The 23,543-nt window shown below is 36.2% G+C and overlaps 1 protein-coding gene across 3 annotated transcripts in view; it reads left to right on the plus strand.

The window, feature by feature from the left end:
• Gap43 (growth associated protein 43) overlaps positions 1-23,543 on the plus strand; it is a 92,703-nt gene that overhangs the window by 53,755 nt on the left and 15,405 nt on the right. Inside the window, exons 3-4 of one of the 3 annotated variants that reach the window (XR_010039440.1) lie at positions 7,198-7,252; positions 7,864-8,001. The exons of 1 other annotated variant lie outside the window; for it this stretch is intronic. Coding sequence is in view for 1 of the 2 variants with exons in the window: in XM_063225008.1 (XP_063081078.1) it covers positions 7,198-7,252 (55 nt within the window). In the remaining variant the exon portion in view is untranslated. The remainder of the gene's footprint in view (positions 1-7,197; positions 7,253-7,863; positions 8,002-23,543) is intronic. One more of the 3 variants, XM_063225008.1, reaches the window with a different exon arrangement.

Here is a 23,543-nt window from a genome sequence, read left to right on the forward strand (position 1 = left end):
ATATAATATGTATTGTGTAGCCAAATTACTAGCACAGAGAACCGATACAGCACTTACCATTTCCAGAATGATAATTACATATAAGAAAATGAAATACTCAGTCCAAATTTCTGGATTTCTGGAAATTCTGTATGTTTTCCACAACAATGTTTACTTAAATCCCAAGGAAACCACTCACTTTTTAGCTGTCCAAAAAAGAGATCCATTTCCAATGAGCTGTGAGATTTCCCAAGGATATTTACACTTATTTGGCAGGGTGCCTTATACGCGGTTTTGATGTGAAATGTGGTTTCAACCACTTCCCAAATTTATATACAGCTCATAAAGAGTGAAAAATTGAGTTGTGAAAGCCCTTAAATGCTGTTTATAGAACATGGGCACCTTGTCAGATACTCTGTGGTATGCTGCTTAAATACCGTTGATTATCACGCTTTTGTGGAGCACTTTTATATTGCTAAAGTAATCATTTTTATTGGCTTTTCTTGTCTACAATCCAGTGGCTTTTGATAATATTTTCTTTTCTAGTTTTATATTCTGAGGGAGGGAAATGCATATAGATATTCTGCCCATAGGCACAGTTGAACTGGTAGACCTCCAAATTCATTACTTAATATTAGCCCTACAGTGTGTTAGCCTCTTTCAAAATGTTTTAATTCTTGCATTTTCTCCTTCATTAGTTTAGCAGTTGCAACAATTTCTCCTTGTTTCGGGGAAATATCAACTAGGACATTTCTTGGGTACTCTATGTTTTAGATGCTCTAGAATGTTGGATTGGAATAAAAAGACCAAGATTCCAGTCTATTTATTTTTTAAATAAAGTTTAAAATATAAGCATCCTACAACAGATATCCTTTAATGAGCATTTATTAAGTGCATGATCCTAAATGAGTTGTGTGGGAATCATCCCATCTAACCATTGTAACACTCCGTGATGTAAGTAATTGCCCTTTCCTCTCTTGCAGATGAGGAATCTGGGATTTAGTAATCATAGAAGTTAGTCCTTGTCAATAGCCAGCTGAGCCAGATCCTAAATTCGGACAGTCTCATTGTAGAGGTCACTTGCTGAAACTTAACTGTCATTCATTGAATGACAGTGTAAGAAACAAAGGAAAGAGAGATGCTTAAGAACCCTCAACGTCGTATTTTAAACTAAGAACTCATCTTATTTTTATTATTGGATACTGTAGACTCTTGTCTGGGATTGTCAGGGATCACACAGATGGGCATCTAGCAGCCACCCTGAGTCCTGTCCTGATCATGGTTATGTCATCGTTCCTCCACTCCAAGCTGAAAAGAATATGATAGTAGTTTGGAGCCTTAAGTTATCATTTCAAAAACGCTTCAAGTGCTGTTTTATTGGACATAAGAGAGCTATAAAGATGAATCAAAAATGATGGTTTTTAATAGGACTGTTACTGAACTCATCAAATATGCCAGGAAGAACTGTAAATTAAAATTTGAAAACTTCAGATCTCAACTGGGTGAAAGTTACTTTATTTTTTGTAGAAAATTCCTACCCTAAATGTGGCTCATCATAAATTATTTATAAATTCTTGGTAAATTTAGCAATTATTAAATTAGTATCACTGTTATATGCTCATATGGATCCCTTCACCACTTAGGCAAGTGAGTTTTAAAAGGAACTGGTAGTTTATTGTAACTATAACCAAAATATTAAAGAACACATTAGGAAAGGTAAACTGGAAAGTGACCTCTATTTTTTAGTTAAAAAAAGAACACACAAATGACCAGATGAAGAAAAGTGTTAAGCAAGAAACTCAGTGCTGAGGCCTTTTAGTCATTCTTTTATTACTTGCATAAAATTACTATTGTCACTTCATGAAAGAAGCTAATGAAGTCACTCCCTGTTTTAAAGTTGTGAACTTTTATTTGGCACTCAATATCAAAGAGTTATTTCTAAAAAAGATTACTTTTCAGATATTAATATATATTTATAAAGTATTTCCTGTTTTTCCTTCACACACATATGCACACACAAAATCCCAGAAATATTAAAAAAAGAGGAAGAAGAAATAGAAGAAATGAGCAGCCAGAGGTCTGCAGTGAGCCCTGTAGGCTAACCATGGAGACAAAGCACACCACTGGGGCCAGTGAACTAGAAAGCTTTGAGTGGTCCTCACCCGCATTTTGCCTTCATAATCATAGATTCATGAAATAAAGAATGAGCTGTTTAAAGCTGCAAGGACTGTGGCCTTGAAGGTTTCTCAAGGTTATGTCAGTTTACAGCATAAATAGGAAGGTGAGGAAGGTTGGAAAGGATATGTAATGTTTCCCATCTTTCTTAATAATGTTTGAACTTTATATTGAAAGAAAATAATTAAATGCTAAACTTTATTCCAATTCAGACAATCAAGAAATTTTTATTTATTTATTTTTTTTTGGTGCTGGGGATTGAACTCATGACCTTGCATTTGCCAAGCAGGCACTTAGGCAGCTGAGCTAAACACCCGGCTGAAATTTTGAACTATTACTTTTCTTAAAAGAAGTTTCATCAATTATTGATCTCAGCAATAAATCTTGGCTCTCTAGGAAAATATTTAGTTTTGCATTTAATGAACTGCCATAGAATGTTTTCAGAAAGATAACGAATAGTATCAGATTTTAATAAATCCAATAAATTACAGGATTTATATGGCATAATAGTTTTCATTTTTAGCGTGATAGATTAAAACACCAAGTGAAATCAAGAGATGTGAGATCTTGATCAGATTATATGAATGGCATTAGGTCATCCTGTCTACTCTGGATTTATTTCAAATATCTATAAAGTGTGTTTGAGTAGGTCTTCTATGCCTTGCAGGTTCACAACATTAGACCAGTTCACAATGGTAGGCCAGAGAGGCATGTCTGATATGTGGAACGTATGGCCTCAGACACAACAATTGTGACTTTCCTGTAGCCTCTTACTTTCTTGTCAACTGGAGAGTGGATTTGAAGAGGGCTGAAAAAACTAACAATAGAGAGGTTTGAATAGAGGGGAAAGGAATCTCAGTGAAGTCAGTCCTAAGAACGTTTATGGTTATACTGGAAGGCAAACAGACAACAAAGTTTTCCAGAGGCATCTGCTCTTGAGATTGAAAAGAGAGGTGAAAATGATATTTTGATATATGTTCAAACTCCTGAGTTACAGTCTTCCTAACTCACTAGATAGAAATCTATAGCTATGTTTACCATAATTTGCTGTGAATAGTTTCACTTTCTTCCCAGACTTAATTAAGTTTTAGCTTATTTTTATATCCACCTGATTTCTCTAAGTAATTAAAGCATTAAGTAAGTACAGCAGCTTTGGGAGTTCATAAAACCTTGGATTCTTGAATAGAGTACAAGATATGTTGTCTATCAAGCATCTGATAAACTTGTTAAAATTTTGTCAGTACGCTTATTATAAACACTATATACATTATATGTAATACAGTGGTCTTCTAATTCTTAATATTGTGAATATTAACTTATATTCACAATAGTGGATTGATCATTAGTGAGTTGGCAACAGGCCTAAGCATTTGGAAATGCGCTCCCAAACGTCCTGAGTATACATGGCTTAGATCAGTGGTGGTGAGCCTATGCACACATACCCAGCGGGCTGTTGGTATAATTGAAAGCTCTGAAGGTTTTCCATTGCTGGCTTCTATGCTATACAAATTAGATATGATTACAGCAATTCTCATACCTACTTTTGAGATTCAAATCATAAATTCAGAGGTGGTGGAAGATACATATTTCAATTTGATCATCTCATAACATTCTACTGGTGAGGAAGGGAAATTCCAGCTCTTAATGTGTTTCAGCAGAAAAGAAAGTTACAGCAGGAAGGCTGTTTGGCTATAAATCATGCTCATTACAAGGTTTTTTTCCTGGCAGCATGTACAGTGAAGTAATTGATGAAGTTTAGTTTTTCTTTGCACCCCCAATATGAGTTGGGTAGAAAGTCAGAAGTTAGAAAGAGAGACCAGAAACAGTTCTCCCAAAATGGTCTCTTATGGGGCATGTTGGATGTGTGGGTCTTTTAGAGAAAGTGGAGGTTAAAAACAAATCTATGTAAATGTCCTCTGTACTCTAGGGTATGAGAAAATGGAGGCCATACTTTAATATGCTTAAGCATTGTATTCATGTCTGTAGTATACCTTTCTATCAATTCCAATGCTTATATACATACAGTGACACACATTCACAGACTGACACACACACATACACACACATTTAATATGGAGGAAAAGGTCTGCTGGTAGCTTAGGCTGTCTAGAAGAATTATGAATTGCACACTTTCTTCATTCTCTAGACAAAAAGGAATGGAATTGGCTCCAGGAACATCTTCTCTCTCTTTGAGGGTATGTGTGGATAGTAATAGTCCTTTTCCTGCCAGCTGGCTCTACAATAGGACGGGAGAATTAGTAGTTGGGATTAAAGTTATCTGTGATGAAATTCATAGTGTTTAAAAGTTAAAATTCTGCTTAGTGTAATTAAAATGAGACTTCTTGATGTAGCGGTCCTCTCATCTAAGTCCTGAGTGACAAAATGTATCTAAGAAAAAGAGATAAAACCACCTTTAATTTAAATTAATACAAATGATTTTTTAAAATTTTATTAGAAAGAAATTAACATTAGTTAATACAAATTCTATATCATTTTTATCCTTTTTGTTTTGCTTTTTTAAAATAAAAATTTTACTAGAACATGTTTGCAGTACATAATGAATTAATACAACTAATTGAAATCGTATTTCATCAACAGCTACTTAAAAATTAACCCCTGTAGGAAAAGTAGCTCACAATCTGTTTAGTCGATTGCATGTATGACAATGATCTAGAGCTAGGAAGCTGTTAATTATTTGATGAATGAATTAATAATGAGTGAATTGAATTATGCACTAGAGAAAATGTGAAACTGACCTAGAAGATTAGTTTTAACTTTAAAACTTGGGGTAGGCAAATTCTTTAGGTATTTTGCGTGTGAATTTACTCTTTTTGATAAAACAGAAAATACTAGACAGAGGATCTTAAAATCATTATTTCTAGCAGAGTTTGACAATGCAGCATCTAGTGCTAAAAGCTGTGGTGCCATTAACCTTTCCACTAATTTGGAAGCTTATTGGAGGGTACTGTTGTTTCTTGGGGCCATAAGTCTTCTGTGTGCCTGCCAGAATTCAAACCATTTAGGATTTCACAGACCAATGTGAGCGTTTTACATTATGCCTAGAAACATATTGAGAACTAGAGGAAGGCAAGGCTGCTCTTTTCCAAAAGAAGGTGATTAATTTCATTTCAGCCCCATGAATAAGTGACCCGTGGCTGGCTCTTGCCAGTGTGTGACAGGTACACCCAGGGAAAGAAAAGTTTGCCAGGTCTGTTGGCTCGTTTCCCTCATCTGACACATTTAAGTAATCTTTTCAAACTGTGTATGCGTCTTCTGAACCTGCTGCTGGCCCTCTATAGGATGCTGTGTTAGTGCCTTCCCAAGCCAAGAGCACTGGGATAGAGACCAGAACACGGCTTTCCCACTCCTGTTGCTTGTTATTCGCAGCCTGTGAGCTGTTTAGACTATAGACCATAATAGAATAGCAAACTAAAGAGGTTATTCTGCATACATATACTGCAATTTAAAGTAACTCTCATGTATTTGATAAAAAGGGTATTGCATTGTGAAACTCTACATTCTAATTAAAGAGTTAGGAAAACCCAGACTTTCTGCAATGTGATGCAGTGTGCTCCCTATTGATGCAATTCCATCTTTTTTCAAGGCAAAGCGACAGTAGAAGAATTTTTGTTTTCTTCCTTTTTCCCCTTTTAACCTGTGATGTAAATATTAACAAGTTCATAGAAGAACGTGACGTCCTTTTAATCTTGCCCTGTATTCAAGTTAGGACCTGGCCAGTTTCTCTGATGTATATGATGATCACACACACATATAGTGTAGAAAACAAGCAATCCACCCAAACATGAATTATTCATGATAATTTTATCATACACGTGTGATTATATCCTGTTAAACTGGGACTCCAACACACAAAACTAAAAAAGTACAGAGCTTGCCAATCCCTATGGTGTAAATATTCATCATGATTGATTTCAGGCCACTGGTGCATTACCACCAAGCAAGCAGTTGGGAAGAGAGGTTAACCACTTTTTCATAGCCAGTGTAAACCAGCACTGGAATATCTCAAATCAATATCTTTTAACAGTTTAATTAATTCTACTTTGGGTAACTCTAGAATACTAGAATGGTAATTATCGACTCCCAAAGAATGTTTCAATATAAAAGCAGACAAATATCCATTTATAAAAACTCCCAAGTATATATCTGTATGTGATATTGTAAGAACTACTTCTCACATTTGCATTTCATTACTGTAAGGTAAACTTTAGAATTGTACCTGGTATTCAGTTAGAAATAGAAAAACCCTCAAGAGATGGATACAGTTATATCTTGAATGAACCGAATTATTTTTCTCTTTTCAGAGATAAATTCAAGGTTCAGATGATTTGCAGCTCCTGCCAGCTCTTCTGACCTCTGGTGTATAGACAAAAATTATTTCTTTCCTCTTCTTATACTAATTTTAGTGCTAGAGGAAGGATTGTGAAATAATGTATTCACAGAGGGTAGGGTAAGATTCACGAGTAATTATTAAAGGCAGACATTATTCCAAATTGTTAGCCAAGGCGCTATTTTTTAGAATGAATTTAAAAACTTTACATAGAACCCCAAAAGAGAGCTGCCATAGTTGAAGATAAAGGGGGAAATAGAATGGGCTAGAGATAAACAGTCTCCTTCCCTTTTCCTTTGCTTTTATCCTTTTCCTCCAAAAGAATCATCTGTGATCTCTGAAGTACATTTTGAAAAGCACAAATTTATGAACTTTCTCTGCTACTGTGTCCATGTCAGAAAAATGGTCATTATCGCCCAATCCTATAAAAGTGATCTTCACAATAAGTAGAGATAACTGCAGTCATACTGACTGTAGGACAGATTATGTGTATTATTTAGGGGATCAACAAAAAGTCGGTCCATAATCTAGTCACAGAAAGGATTGGTCATCATCACCTCTCATTGTATTCATAAGACAATGTTCTATTTCATTTTAGTTTATAAAATATTTAAGCCACACAACATTTATCTTCTAAATGATAATTTCCAAATAATGTCCACGATTAATTTACTTTTTAAAACCTTATTTTGAAGCCTCACAGTTTGAAGTGGGTCTCTGGAGTCTGCAGTTCACTGGAGCAGCACCTCGGTATGTCCTCTGGGAGCGGGGTGGTTGTACAGAGCCAGGTTAGCAGGATTCTGTCCACTATTGCTCCCAATTACCTATTTCTGGATATTGGTATAACTTTGAAATTTTAACCAATAATAATTAAAAAGTACTGTATTTGAGTTCAATTTCAAAAGATTTTGAAGTTTGGAATGACTGAATTCCTTTTAACACAATTCCGAACCCCTCTTTTTACACACTCATTCACTCTGTACTTAGGTCAAATTGTTTGTTTTAGAAACAAGTGATTTTCAGAGATATTGTATAGAAATTATGCAGGTTCTAAAAATTTGCTTACAATTCCTGTCAGGAACAGTTGGAATTTAGGTGACCCACCAGGGTTCCTAATCAGGCGAAAGAAAATTATTTTACCTGTGCTTTCCAGCTCTTTTAAATAAAGGAATAACCCAGTAATGCTATAATATTTTTAAATTATCTTCCAACTTGCAATATAATTGTATAAACAAAGCATTCTTCTGGTGAGAATTATTTAAATTCTAGATAATTTTTCAATATCCATAAAATATTCTAGAAAGTTAAAGCATCTGTCTCAGAAATTTCTAAATCTGCCACCTTTCTATCTCTCTCCCCAGTCCCAGTGGAAGAGAGTTGTTTGTGTCTCTGTCTGAAAGGTTGTCCCAAAGGGAAACCCTCTGAATAATGGAGCCAATTGGATTTAACCTAAATATCACCTCAGTGATTCAGATCCAAACATGATGCCAACTATCTAGGTAAGAGGAGGAGGTCCAAGAATTTTAGGCTTAGAGTTTGAAGGCCTTTGGTTTCTTACAATTTCTCATGGATCTACTCTGAAAACAGCTCAGCCAAAGCTACAAATTAGTATCTGTCTCTACCAGTAAACAATATAAAACTTCAAGTGCCAAGCTTTACAATGTGAATAGAATTTGAACTATTAGAATGACCTGCAAGGGCTCTTGTGATCTGAATTTGCTGATGCTTCTGATCTTAAATCCTCCTGCTCTGCTTTTCTTCACTGTTCTTGAGACTTACTAGCTTTCTTAATGCCTCTAACTTATTCTGTCACAGATCATTTACACTTGTTTTCTCTCTTGATCTTCTTGTGTCTACTTCTTAGCACTTAGGGCTCTATTTGAGTGTCATATACCATAGGAAAACTTCCCTGACATTTGGGTTAAAATAACACCAGGTCTGCCAGCTTTATCAGGTCTACTTTTTTTTTTTTTTTGTGGTACTGGGGATTGAATTTACCACTGTGCGACTGTGCGTTTGCAAGGAAGGCACTTATGCTGCTGAGCTAAATCCCCAGCCCAGTTCTATCATATTAACCAATTTATTTTCTTTATAACATTCTTGGTGCCTAAAGCGACAGTACATCCTTCTGTGATGTATTTACTATTATTATTATTTTTTTTATCAGTACCAGGGATCGAACTCACGACTGCCTGCTTGCAAGGTAGGCGCTTATGCCACTGAGCTAAATCCCCAGGCTTGATGTATTTATTATTATTTCCTGTCATTAGACTTTCCATTTCTTGGAGGTAAGGACTTGGTATCTTTCTTCACACTATCTCCATCTATAGGCTTTTACCTGTAGAAGGTGCGTATCTGCTGGTTCACTAGTAATATGAATTTTACTCAGAGAACAATTTCTCTTTGTAAATAGCTCAAAGAGAAAAAAGTTACTTCAATTTTTCAAATTTGAAGCTCCATCAAAATAACTATAATGACCACATGATATAATAAGCTAAGAACCTTTCAGGCAAATGGCCATTTTTATTGCTTGCATCCCATCCTCTTTAAAAGTTATACATTTTTCTGTGACCTCTTTCAGAATATTTCCCAGGCACCAGGACATTCTGGGTCTGGAAGAGAGTATTTGGCTCAAAGGGAAAATTAGCCAGAAAGTAGAAGTAAGTGTAGGTTCCCCAGAAAGAACTAGGAAGAGGTACAGGAGAAAATTCTTTAAATAATAGAACAAAAGGAGAAAAAAAGGAGAGTAAAATACAATATAGGAGAAGAAAAGTAAAAGAGGACTAGAAATGGAAGGATCAGAGAAAATAAAAAGAACAAGAATTTAAGAAACAGAGAAAAAAATAAAGAGAAGTTCAGGAGAGGAAGTGGCGACAGCAGGAAGAAAGCAGGAAGCTTGGAGCAGCAGGCCCCAGGGGCACCGAGCCAGGCGCCATGCCATCAGCAGAAGCCTGGTCCTACAAAAATCCCTGGCCACAAGCAGGGCCATTTACCTTCCATGCTGGTGATGCAAGAGATGGTTTTTAGGGCATCTTCTATCCCCAACACTCACTGTTCTTGGCTTCACTAACAGAAGGCTTTAAAGGGCTCCCTGGCAAACGGATTTTCTGTCTCTGAGCAAATCTAAGTGGCAGATGGGCCCTGGCTCCCCAAGGAGAAACCCCCACACGCTATTGTCTGAGCTTTTCTGCAGCATGAGTGCTCAGCGCTGGCCTCTGTTCCTTCCGGCAGGGAGGAAGGCTCTGAACTTGATCATCTCCCAAGTTTAAATGGAGGCCTATTTTCATATTAACCCATTACAGATTCCAAAGCGTGTTTCAGAGACATTTTCCACTTGAACATTTCCTGGAGAAACAAATCTTCGACGTGGACCTCCCTGAATTCAATGCCGAGTTTCTCACTTCATGGCTTTAATGGTTTGACTATGAGATGGAAGTAAAAATACTACCCTCATCCAATTGTTGTGAGGGTTTAATGATGTAACATATGGAAAGAGTTGTGTAGAGGAGGCCCTTGATTAACATCATTCAGCCTTATCTTCTGATAATCAGAAATCGTAACTTCCCATATTCATATTCTCCTTTCCCAATATGGGATTCTCTGGTAGATCTTCACACCGGAAACGATAAAAGCAAGAATCATCTGTCATCTTCCTACGGATAAAATAGTGGAAGGGATTCTTTCATCAGTTAAGAAAAAGATAGTTTTTGGACAAACCAACATAAAATATTTTTTGAACAGCCTAAAGCACTCATTTTCTTCAAAATAAAAACATACTATTCAATACACACTGCAACAGTACACAGAGAATGGCAACAGCCATGGGTTTAGCCAAATCTCTTCTTTGGCTGCAGCACAAAAGAAAGATCACAAGTATTGGAATTGGAAGTATACATGTTTGAAGCAAAGGCACAATTCCTAACCAGCTCTGTGCCAACTGCACAAGCTCTGTGTCAGCTCAGTTTCAGTTCCATCAGCACGAGACGCTATCATATCTTTTATTGCTGATTTGGTGGTTCCCGCATTAAGTAGACTCCTTGAAAGTGCCTGCCATGGTATTGTATTGAACACATAGTGAGTACCTAATACAAAGTTACACTTGTTTGTGTTTCTTTCAAGTGGAAGCTATTGGGAAACTTTTTTCTTTTTCTTTCTTGGCACTACACTTCTGCTTTTATAAAGGAAATTAAAATGTGCAAATATGACTTGATTTATGGCCAGCAAGAAAGACATATAATGATTTGCAGTCTCTTCTGGGAGATGATTCTGTTTAGCAACATCACCAATTCCTTACATTACCAGTAATGATTGAGCCTGGAAGTTAGCCAAGGCCACCAGGTAGTGATGTTAGGATTAATTTAGGCTTCATGTAATTGGTCCCTGAGAAACTGCAATCTAGGGATTCAACAGAAAATATTGGGAACCCTTAAGGGAAATAACTAGTATACTTTCTAGGTAAATATGGGTAACATCTTGAATTTCAATCTTAGAGTCTTAGGCCTAAAGGAAAGTTTGAAATCGCCTAGACTGGGAATTAGAGGGTTTGGGGAGAGTTCTTTCATCTCCTGAAATTATTTGCAACATGTTATACTGTAAGTACATATGGATGATACTCTCAGGAGAACTTCATTGTCTTTCAAGAGATTCCTACCTGGGTCCCTCGCTCAAAAAGGTTAAGTTCACTGTATTTGAATCACCTCCAGAACAGTGATGGTTATACTTTTAGAGCTTTGAGTGATAACATGCAGCCTGCCATGTGCCACAGATTCAGCACTGCTGCTGTAGGAGAAGTTACGCATGTGTTTTGAAGGAAAGTTGAAATGTATTCAAGAATTCATGTTGCAGGTTCTATCCACAGTCACAGTGAGTTAGTGTAAGCATAGAGAATATAAATCAAATTATGCCAAGAACTATATTATCCTGTCATTCAAATAATTTATATTTATTAATGCGTATAATTTCCATATTGTATTAGGCATTATGAAAGATGAAAATGTATAAAAGTATTTGTTGTAAGGGAAGTTGTAATCTGGTTGGAGAGAAAAGTAAAGTTCTTTGAAAAAAAGGAAAAATAAACTAGGGTCAGCCAAAGGCAGTATAAGTATCTGTTTCAGGGTATGGTGTGTGATTGCAGAGAAGGGGTTAGAGGCCGGGCTGATGGGTGTTCTCTGAGGCAAAGAAGTGAATGTCATTGTAGAACACTCTGGTCTGTGTTGAACCTTGAAGTAGTCTGAGGCTTCCCAATGAGGGTGGGCGAAGTTTTTATTCTATTATATTATTTTTGCTCTGAGAATGATATTCCTACAAAGTCTGCACAAAGTATGTTTGCTAATTCAGTTCAAATATTATTTACGCTGATGGCTTGAAGAAACTATTTGTACAATTACTTTTGATAAATTTCCACAGTAAAAATACAATCGGATCCACTTAAAAATAGGACCCAGTCATACTGTAATAAATTGCTTTTACCTTGTCATCTCAGTGTATCTTTTGCCTGACAATGTGTCTGTGTTTGTGTGTGTGGTTGTGTGTTGTTTTGTTTTAAAATCGGACTTTTATTTTTTCTTTCAATTTTTATTTTTTATTAATCTATGTTAGCCGTACATGTTGCTTTGCAGTCATTGTGGGGAGTTTGTACATGTATCTAACACATCTAAATCTTTGTACATCCCCCCTTCCCACTTCTCCCTCCATCTCCTGGTCTGGTTCTCTTCCGATTTGCAAAAGAGCAGGTGAGTCCTGCAGGATGGCTCCACAGCTGGAAACGGAATTACACTGGTGCCCTCTTCTGGGAAAAGATGGAAAGTTCAGCAGGAAACAATAGTGCCATAATCTTTACTAAGAACTGAATCTGTGATTCTCTATCCACCGGGACCTTCAAACTGAATTCGTTTAGTTACAATGTACAGGCCTCCCAGTTAGGTATGCTCTGACATCATGCCTGAATTCATTAACAAAAAGGAGCAATTGGGTTTTTTATTGTACGAAGGCCTGCAGTTAATTTTTAAAAGTGCAGGAATTCAGAAACACCCCCCATCTTTACTCAGAGGTGGACGCTCCTTTCATTGCACAGTGCGCTGTGCCGCATCGCGGGTGGTCGCTGTCTTGCTACATTCCCTGTTGAGAGGCCAGGGGAGACCCTGAGGTCATTTTTTAAAATCTATTCAATTTTTTTTATAAGGACGAAGAAAATACATTGATATTCATTGCTGATTTTCTTGGCTCAGAAAATCAGAATTAATGCCATGGTGTTAAATTAGATTTAGAGTGTCAGCTTGGGTGTTCCTTTAGTTCCCTGCTCAGCTCATTTTTCTACTAGAGGTGAAAAAACATTTAGTTGTAATTAACGGGGGTGGGGGTGCCAAAAAGGAAACCAAAAGAGAGAGGAGTTGTGAAATTTCATGTGTGCAAATTGGTGATAAACTTCTAAAATAAAATGATGGGAGTGTGTTGGATTAGAGAGAGGACAGAATGAAATGATCTTTTCCAACTCTACTTTTATTTTATTTATTCTTTTAAAGATCAGTAATATGGACATGGAGATCTGCTTTTGGTTTCCATAACAACCTGGCTTATTGAAAAACTGCAGGCTCCACAAATCCCCAATTATCAGCCTTCCAGGGCTTATTAATGGAGCTGAGGATCCCGGTGAGGCAGGCAGCTCATTATTGGCACGTGCCTGGTGGGCTGGTGGGAGGCTGCAGGGAGAGAATTGTAGCTGTGTGTTGAGACAGCAGTCATTTGTCCCCCTGTCAGTTCAGGGAAGTGCAATCACTCAGAAGGCTTCAGAGCACCTCCTGATGCTTGAGAAGCTGCCACTGTCATTGCAAGCTGCTCAGAAATCAGACATCAAGTAGAGATTGTTTTTTTAGCCCCACCTCAAAACTACCCATCTGAAATAAATCCATATGAATATGTTGCATGCCTTCCATGTTTATTGAGCTTCCATAATTAATCGAGGATTTCTCATCAAAACAATTGTAACTCTACATTTCTAATACTAACTCAAGCCTTAATTAAAATGTGAAGCCAACCTAATGCATATTTGATAGCTTTGAATCACCCAATCTTTGGTCTGGTGTTTGCTTATTAGATCCTAGCATTGAGTAGTTAGAATTGCAGCAATAATACTGATGATGATAAGAATATAGGTAGCATTTATTTCTGCCAGGCTTTCTGCTAAAGGCTTTCTGCTCAAGGCTTTTTGTTGAAAACCAAAGACCGTATGGCAAAAGATATCACTATTCCTCTTTTACAGATGAGGAAACTAAAATGAGAAAGGTTAAATGACTCAATCATAGGCCAAATGGCGAGGGAGTGTGAATATGACATGGTCTCCTCTCTGCTTCCTTTGTGTCTTTACTTTTAACCTTACCTAATTATTAACCTGGATGCTCTCAAAATAGAAAAGAAAATATGCAATAAATCCTGTGTTGTCTAAAGTGACCGGGGAAGTGGAATATCTTGGCTAATCAAATGTTTTGATTAATAATTACCATCTATGTCATTGTTGAATTTCCTATCAGAAAGATTTGGGATATAATAAAATAAATCAACCCGAGAGATACAGTAATTGCTTACAAACAAAATCATAAAATGCTTCAGGACCATTATATAAATGTCAATTTTTATTGTGGAGCACAAGTATTAGTTGATAAAGACTTCTGTGTGACAGACTCCCAAGATGAATTATTTTTATAACATGAAAATATCTGCCTTAAAATTTTTGAATATTCTATTGTTTGACTTATTTTATGTAGCACTACATTTAAAAAATGTTTTGAGGCCTCCCAGAAATGAAAATCATTAGTTCAAGGAAAATCTAAAATTCATTAAGTACTTCGGATCACTAGATTGTGCTTTCTAAAACCCAAACCTTATACTGTGTGGAAAATTAATGTCTCTTGAGTTGCAGTTTAATCTGAAACAGCCGTGAAGCACCAAGAGTGGGTCAACACTGGCGGAATTTTCATCATATTTACTCACGCAACAATTTTATGATTTGTAGTTTGTAGAACGCTTACAGACGTTGTTTACAAAACCTCATCTTCTTAAGGACTGAGAGAAGTGATGATAAGGACTGTTTTGGTTATGCATATGAAACATATAATTCCAGCATCTTGCAAGTGCCATATTTTACAATAGCCCTGAGATAGATACCTATATCCCAAATATAGAGATGAAAAAATCAAAGAATAGAGAGGTTTCCATCATGTTAGGGAGCGGTATGTCCCAGATTCATATTCAGCTGCTCTAGCTCATGAGTCTGTGTTCTCCACGAGTGTTGTTTATATTCATATCTCCAGTTGGCTTCTTCCTATTCTGTCTTGAACCTCTGGCAACCACATCTACTTTTTCATTTTCAATCAAAATAGTCTTAGCCAATGTCATGTATGACTCTACATTACTACAGCCTGGTGTTCAATTTCTTTCCCAGCATTAAATTGATCACTTCTATCCTTTGAGGCATTTTCATTGTTTCTCGTTTACTTCTCTCATTACTAAATATTGGAAATAACCGCAGCTCAGTTCTTAGTTCTCCATTTCTCTTTTCTGTCTTCATTTATGTCTTTGGTGAACCCTTAGTTCATGGCTTTAAATATTGGCTACAATGTGTTCAGACCCAGTATTCCTCTTCTGTCCTAGGCCTCTGTCCAGCTACAAACAACTGTTTATTCTGTACATTAGCTTGTATGTGTCATAGGTTTCTCAAACTAAACATTTTGAAAACCAGACTTTGATCTCTTCTTAAAACTGCTCCTCCTCTAGTCTTCCTCATCTCAGAAAGAAGTAAATCTATTTTTTTCCTGATACTAATGTAGGCCACAGATCTTAGAATTTTCCTTCATTTTTTTCCTTGACAACATTAAAACTATATGCAAGTAAATATATATCTAAACTCTCAAAATCTCTTGTATTATCTACTATCTGTGCCATTTCAATAAATGTCAAGTCTTTAGCTTGTTCACAAAGCTTAATATGATCGACATCCCCACCAGATCACCTTCTCTCAGTCCACTCTGAGAGAACAATACTTCTTTTCTTTTTTTGTCATCAACAAGGTGTGCTCATATATAGACCATTTGCATCTACTGTTTGCTCTGCCTCAAAACCTCCCTTCTCAAAAGGCTCATATCGTTCACTCTGTAACCCTCTTCTGCTCTGTGGTCAAATGATAAATGCTTTTCTCTGAAACTGAGCCATTAAATTGAAGTCATAGAAGATTTAATGTCTAATAAAAAGTCTGGTGGATTAAAATTATAGTTAACTCAGAATTTACCTATGACTAGTCCTTTTATCACAGGTTGAATTTGCTTTCATGTTGATTCGATGGGATTGGAATGTGATTTAATGTAAGAGAATGTCTGCAAAGGGACACTGCCTAAAAATCATGTAAATCATAGTCCTGATCGTCATAGCCACAGTCATACCCTCCATCCTAGTAATGCTGAAGATGTGAACTGCCATAGGTAGTTCTCCCCATGTAAATTCCTGATGTTGGGGTATGTGGTCTTTTTCTTATAGAGAAATCAATTCTGATCCTATGCCCATCAAGTTTCACTCCATTGGCACATTCTTTAGCTTCCTTGGCATCATCTACATTTTCAAAATACACAAGAGCAAATCCTCTTGAACACCTAGACTGTTGGTCATATACATTAGACATGTTGACAGTTGGGCCATATTTAGATAATACTTCTCTTAATTCTCTTTCTGTGGTGTACAAGCTCAGTATTTATATTATACATTATATACACACATGGATCATACATGTGATCAGTCAGAGTTCAAGAATTAAATCTTTTGTTAACTATTAGCTTGGTCCATTTGGAAAACAGTTTGTTGTACAGAAACCACCAACAAAACCAGTGGGTCTTCTCTTGTATTCTAATTGTAATTGGTAAGGTTGTTTGAATAAAGGCAAAACATTGTGAGGCAACAATAAATCTCATGAATGTAACTAGATAACCTTTGATGGGAAAGGGCTATCTTCATTACCAAAGAGCCTGCAGGTCCATGGGGGAATGCTTTGTGTGCTGGCATTCCGGAAGTTAGTGTAGGGATGTGGTGGTGGCGGGATAATGGATGTAAAATTGTATGATGAAAAAGGTAAGGAGATGGAGGTGTCAGTGCCACCTAAAAATCCATCCAAAAGGAAGATGTGGTCAGAGCAAGCCAGACATCAGTAAACAACTGTAAAGCTTTAAAATCTATTGATTAGAAACCTCTGTATATGAATGTGTCCTTCATAATTCATACCTAAACTGGTAACCCTTCATTTCTTACTCAAAATTGTTATGATCCTGTTTATTAGAACAGCTGCCCAGTGTAATAGAGGAAAAGGAAGGGCTCAAGAAGAAAGAGCTGTGATTCTTCTCCATTGCTGAATACTTGGGAAAGTGGCAGGCATTCTCTGGGATTAGGATTTTCTACTCTTGAGATGGTGTTTGTTTACTACAGAAAGCCTTGGTTTACAGAGGAGTGCTTTGGCACTGGCAGGAGGTAGATGGGAATATAATCATTCCAGCTCAGCTATTCATCTTTAGCAACCTGTGTGCTGATATCTGCTGGGTATGGCATATTTGTACCTTGTCACCACATGTGTAATATGTGTGAGAGGTACAATAACAGGGTTAATGCCACCCTTTCACAAAGAGAATTTTGTTTATTCCTATTGTTTCCCGTATTACTCTCACACCCTCTGTGCCATCACTCCCAACCTTCTCTGCTCTTCCCCATCACTGTGCTCCCACCCAGATCTCCTGAGAGTCGTTACTACTCAGCCCATCAGCCAAAGTTAGTGGGTTTCCATAGTAACCCGGCAGCTGGTGTCTAGACACTCAGAGATGCTTTGCAATTGAGCTGCAAATCTAGCTTCTATCAAAAACTCTCCTCTCTTCCCTCCTCCTCTTGCCTCCCATTTCCTTTTTATTTACGGTGGGCATTAATGCCAACACTAGATGGAGTTTTCTTTTGAGAGACCATTAAAGGAAGGGGGAGTGATGAGAACCCCAACTCCCTGTCTTATCATATCAGAACAGTGAGAAGGCAGTTGAAGTGACAGGCTCCAATCTGGCTTGCCCTTTTTTCCTCGTGAAAGATTTTATTTAATTAAAATATTTTACAATAGAAAACAGTGCCACTAGTCCACTGAGAATCATAAGCCTCTTTGAGAGCCTGTAAAAGCATTTTCAGGATAAAGCTTCAGCTGATGGCACTGACTTGGAGTAGAAGTTTTTCCAGTGTCCAGACAATCCTGTGTTGTTCAGGGGATCACATGTCTTTGGTATCTAGAGGGAGTTATATAGGTGAATATGAAAAGGAACCTTTCATTGGCACCTCTGATCTGGAGAAATCAAATTTAAACTTCCTTTGTTTCTCTGCGAAAGAGAAAAGGGGCCCATAACACTTGGGATCTGGCGTGCTGCTCATAAGTCTGCCTTAAGAGTTCTTCTGTGAACATACATAGTTCCATGGAACGCCAACATCAGAGAAGGATACGATGACAGAAGTTATTTATCATATGCTCATATATAAGCACAGACTAAATAAAACATTGCCCAGACCTCAAAATGGCCAAATATTTTCTTAGCCTGGAAAACATGAATTATGATTCCTCCTTATTATTAGATGATATTTATTGAGATGCCCAGTCATAAAATTACCCCAGTTCTTCAAACCACGTTGTATAAATCCAAATAATCCTTTTCAAATACTTTGATATGGCTCATGCTTCTCCTTAGAATATGTCCTTTCTAGAAAAAAAAAAAAAACATGTTGATAAACTCAGCTATGTTCTAATCCTGTAATGTGTTCCAAACGTATGCTGTATATGTGTTTGGCTAAAAGCTATTGACACCCTGTAGAATATATACATTATTATGCATTTTCAAACTAACTTTATTCAGAAAATCTTTTCTCATTTTTACCCATATCTGAACATTTTCTGTATTTCCTTTATTCCCAAATTATTACCATATTTTCTTGAGTTCACTGATTTGTCTTCCAAAAAGCTGTGAAACTTCATTTAGAAAATAAAATAATTTATGCTTTGTGTCTACTGTTTTCCCATTTTTAGTCTCAGTCACTGGACATGATGACTTAAGGCACTGGATGAGTTTGAAAACCACCTGTTACTTTTTTCTGACCCACGTCAGTAGAGATAATAAGAACATGTGGATCAGATGGACAACAGACCCCAAACCCAAAATATTCCCAAGCAAAATGTTAGGGGGAATATGATCCTTCTAAGATTTAGTACACTATTACATAAATCTTGAGAAAAGTTATGTCTGTTGTTTGAGACTCAGTGATGTCAGAAAATTCATCAGGGAAGAAACCATCTCCTCTCTTTCACTTTATTATTTGTCAGTTTTAATGACTAGTTTAGCTACTGCTATCCGTAACAGAGAAGAAGCTTTGAAGAAGACCACCTTGAGAGCAGAAAGACAAGTTAAGAAGTGACTGCACTAGCTCAGTTATTCGTGTCTTCTTAGGCAGGCCCTGAAGTTCCAGTGACGATGATCATGGACTCAGCCGGGTGCGCTAATGAAATTACTCATCATCTCTCTTTGAAGTCAGTTATTCGCACTTTGGCAACTTAAAGAGCCCTATCCACAACTGGTTTAAATAACATCAGCTCATTGGTATCTTATTTGGGAACAATTCTATTAATTAGGCTTCCGCTTAGTTTATATTAGACTACTTCCCTGTTTGATTCATTTCTTTTAAGATTTCTGAGACTGAGGTCCAGTCTTAATCTCACCTGTCCTCTTAGAAATGGAAGTCTGGTTTTTAGTCCTATGCTTAGTGTTCTCACTGCTCCCTGATAGATTTTCCTAGATGTCCTTGGTCTTCCTGTGTTTGGTTACTTCCTGATTCCTGTCCTCTATTACCTCCAATACTTATTAACTACTTTTGCTTTTTACCTCTTATCAGAATATTTCCCTTAAATGTATACTTCAGATACTGTGTCTCTCCACACCAGCCTTAACTTCTGGCCATTTCCTACTACTGACTCTGTGCTCAAGCAATACTTTCATGGATAATCTCTGTTCTCTTGGAATCTGGCATATTATTTTGTTGACTGAATCAGTACAATTATTTTTTTCTCTATTTTATGGTCTCAGAGAGATGCACCTCTGAGAAAGAAGAATCAATGGATATAGGTACATTTGGAGAAAGCATTTTAAACTTGGATCCATGAGAGAAAGGCAAGGCCAATCTAATTAAATTTGAAGTGATAGTCATCAGATGCTGTATGGTATAGAATAAAATATAGGATGGAAGCTAGAGACAGAGATACACTGAAATATTTGACTGCAGAATCTGAAATTTGGTGAAGCAAATACAAGAAGTCACTGAAGTTTGTATTAAAGAAATAATATATTTGTGATAATTTAAGGATTAAGAATATGATAATACTAAAATAAATTTAATGATTGTACCTGGGTGAATTCAGGATCAAAGTCATTAGAGAGAATGAGCTTTATGATGTAGGACTGCAGAGATGATGTGGAAATGCTTCCTGGGTTGTCCTCATGTTAGAGATCTGGAGAGAAAAACTAGTTTCAGAAAAAAAGATACTCTAATGAAGACCAGAAATAAATCCAGAGCATAGTCTTTACTGAAGTCAAGAAAAGAATATATTAAGATTTCAGAGGGAAAGAGAGGGAGGGAAAGGGGAAAATAAAATAGCAATGTATGTTACGTACATGTACCAACTCTCCATGAGGAATGTAATTGTATGTATGTATGTATGTATGTATGTATGTAATGAACATACCTATTAAAAAGCAAAAACTGAAAAAAAAAAGATTTCAAACCAAAATGTGCCAGTAATTAAGGTGATAATTTTTTTCAGGCTATTGCAAGGGGAACCCCATATCTTATCATTGTATCTGGCAGGGTGATTTCTGTTTGGTATATGTATAGAGGAGTAGATAAATTATAGTTAGGGTATTTACAGCTGAGGTTGTTTGCAATAAGAGGAAGTTTATTCAACTAACTACAAAAGGATGGGGGAATTTCAGAAAGTAACAAGATTGGGTGTATTTCATAACAGTTATTATTTTCTGGAGTGTAACCTCAAGTAAAGGTCAATATTCAAAAGAAAGCAATCAGGAAAGATCCAGAAAAGTGGTAAATGAGAAAGCCTTAAAGTTGGAAGTAATTTTATTTCATTTCAGCTGACTCAAGGACAGTACTGTTAGAAAAAGTAGTATATTAGAAGCCATTTCAGAGAAATAAGCAAAATGAAGTGAGGAAAATATGGTGCAATTAATAGTGATTCTTTCATGACATTTGATTAAAGAGGAAAAGAACAGGTTTGTAACTTCAAGAAGAGTCTATCTTGGGGCATTTTTGAAAGCTTGTACAAGAAAGAATATATTGATATATTTGTTCTATGTTATTCCTAACAAGAGAACTTTGTAAATCCTAGCCAAGGCAGCTTGAAGGTAGCTTCTTCCAGTTGGAGTAATTTGTAGTTAGAGCTGGGATAGTGAAGCAGAGCTGTCCATCTACTAAGGGCATCTAGAGGGATTCCTACCTTATGGTGGTGAATTCTGCAGGATCTCCCAGCCCCTTTCCTGCACCAAGATTTCTGTATACATTCTGATTTCTTTCAAATAAATAGGGTTTTGAAAGAAAGAAAGTAATAAGAAATCTAGTACCTAAACATATGATATATTTTGCAAATGGTTTTATTGGAGCAAACAATATTGGGTAGAGGAAAAAAGGATGGGGATGATTTTTCAAATGATAGTTTTATACCATGGTCTTTTATGAATCTATCATTCCATCCCATATAAGGTGCATACTCATCTTTATGAATCTTTGTTCTCTCGCTGCTTATTTTGTTCCAATGTCCCCAAATAACCCAATCTGTAACATTCTTTGTTGTTAAATATAAATAAAAACTTAGAGATCTTGACTGAAAAGAGAATAATCAGTATAAATACTAATATTAGTTTTCTAAAATAGTTCTGGTTGTGTTCCAGTGAGTGCTATTGATTCTTAAAGCAATTTTTTTTTTAACTCAAAGGCAGCATCATAATTTGACAGGCTCCAGGAAGCCAACACATACAATGAGTATAAAATCAATTATCCCAATAAAAGATGGCGATTGCATTTATTTGTCCACATGCAAACATATAATACAAACACCTTTTATAGGGCTTTTTTTTTACAAGATTTAAAAAAAAATTAACTTCAAAGTTAAACCTTCACATTTGGCTTTTTAAAGTTTCTGTTAACACTGGGACATGGAGGGGGTGGTTGATGAGGGAATTACATGTGTTTTTGTTCCCTTTTCTCTAGGACATGGAAATTATCTTCTATGGATTCCTAGATATGACAGCATTTGTAGTAAGTTTAGCTAGTTCTAGACTTTCATTATCATGTAATTCTGTCATTTAATTTATTAAATCTACCATAATCAATTATAACTATTTAGCATCAAGTGACTGATTTTAGAGGTCTCTATCTTGCCCTTTGTGTAGAATATCTACTTCACCTGCCACAGTCTGAACATAACATATTTGATAAAGTAATATTCCTCAATCCTGATTCTGCAGGTCTTTACAGTAAGTAATATTACTCCTGGTAACCCTTTAGGCAAAATTATGTTGAGTTACCTTGTATTTCAGAAAATAGGAAGAAAGGGCAGAAAGGAGGAAGTAAACCTACAGTACCTGTGGGACTCCTAGTAAGAGATGTGAGCTAAAAGCAAACAGTGAAACCCATTCATTCCCCAAAGGCTGTGAAAGTCTAATTTTCTGTATGATGGTGAGCAGGTCCGGAATCTCTGTTTTCAGTTTTTCTCAAGGGGAATGAGATACTGAAATCCAGTCATCTAAAAGGTCTCTTCAGCCTCCACTAATTGCATCAACAATTTTATGAACAATTGCAAGCCAAGTCTGTGACAAACATACACATTTAGAAATTTGTCCTGAATTATGTAGTTTACCCATTTGCATTGATAAAATTAGCAAGACAACTGCCAAGTCTCTAGTTTTCTTTGTGTTGTGTAGAAAAAGCCATAAGGGAAAATTAAACAACAAAGATAAATAACTGTCTGCCTAATCTCAGCTTCTACCAAATACATCTTGGCGAGTCATGACAAGACATGAGTTGAATATGACTCAAGAAAGCAGTGCTTTTATTTTAAAAAATTAAATGTTACCCAAAGATTAGAGATTGGAAAATAGGAAATACTTTTTTAGGCAGCTATAGCCCTGTTGGAGTTACTGCTATTGGAGTTGGAGTTGTATCTAGCTTTTGTTTCTGAATTTTAATCTGGAATTAAATAATCAAAATCATTTATTCCAGTATCATATTGGAGAATTTAACAAACCAAGATTTGCTTTTGCTTTTAAAGATAAGTGTTAGAAATAATTGACTTTGTAATAAAATATATCAAGCCAATATTTAATAAAACAAAACAAATGATTAATCACATTTTAAAATGGAAATCAGTATAGCCTGAAAGATAGTTCATCAACTTTTTCAAAGTCTAACATCTATACATTTACATTTTTATAACTGGTCACGGGACAAGACCTATGTTGATAACAGTGAAATGACTAATATAACATTGAAGCAATATTTTAATAAATTTAAAAAATTGTGAGAAGAAGTAAGAGAGTAGCTCCAATGCAAAATAGCCAACAGACATAATTATGCTATTTAATTTTTTCTCAAATATGAAACTATATAATTAATATAAGTGTATAATGTATTTTTTATAAATTATTAAGTTTCTCCAAAATGCAGCAGTAAGAATTATAGAGAAACCTTTGCTGGAGTGTAGAGGAGATGGAGAAAGCAGGATACTAATTTCAAAAAAAAGTTTAAAAATTGCAAAAGAAAGGGTGACATTTCTTTACCTGGAGATATTTTAAGAGGACTGTCACTTCATTACCCTGACCTGACAATTCTTCAAAACCTGCTGGGCTTCCTTGCTTGAGAAGACCTGGAAGTGATGGAGTGTTGTGTATGTGTAGAAAAAATAACTGTAGCAGAACATTCTTCCTTAGAA

The sequence above is a fragment of the Cavia porcellus genome, unplaced genomic scaffold (genome assembly GCF_034190915.1).
Source record: "Cavia porcellus strain 051 isolate PalLab524CR breed Dunkin Hartley unplaced genomic scaffold, mCavPor4.1 scaffold_15, whole genome shotgun sequence".
Classification (NCBI taxonomy): domain Eukaryota; kingdom Metazoa; phylum Chordata; class Mammalia; order Rodentia; family Caviidae; genus Cavia; species Cavia porcellus.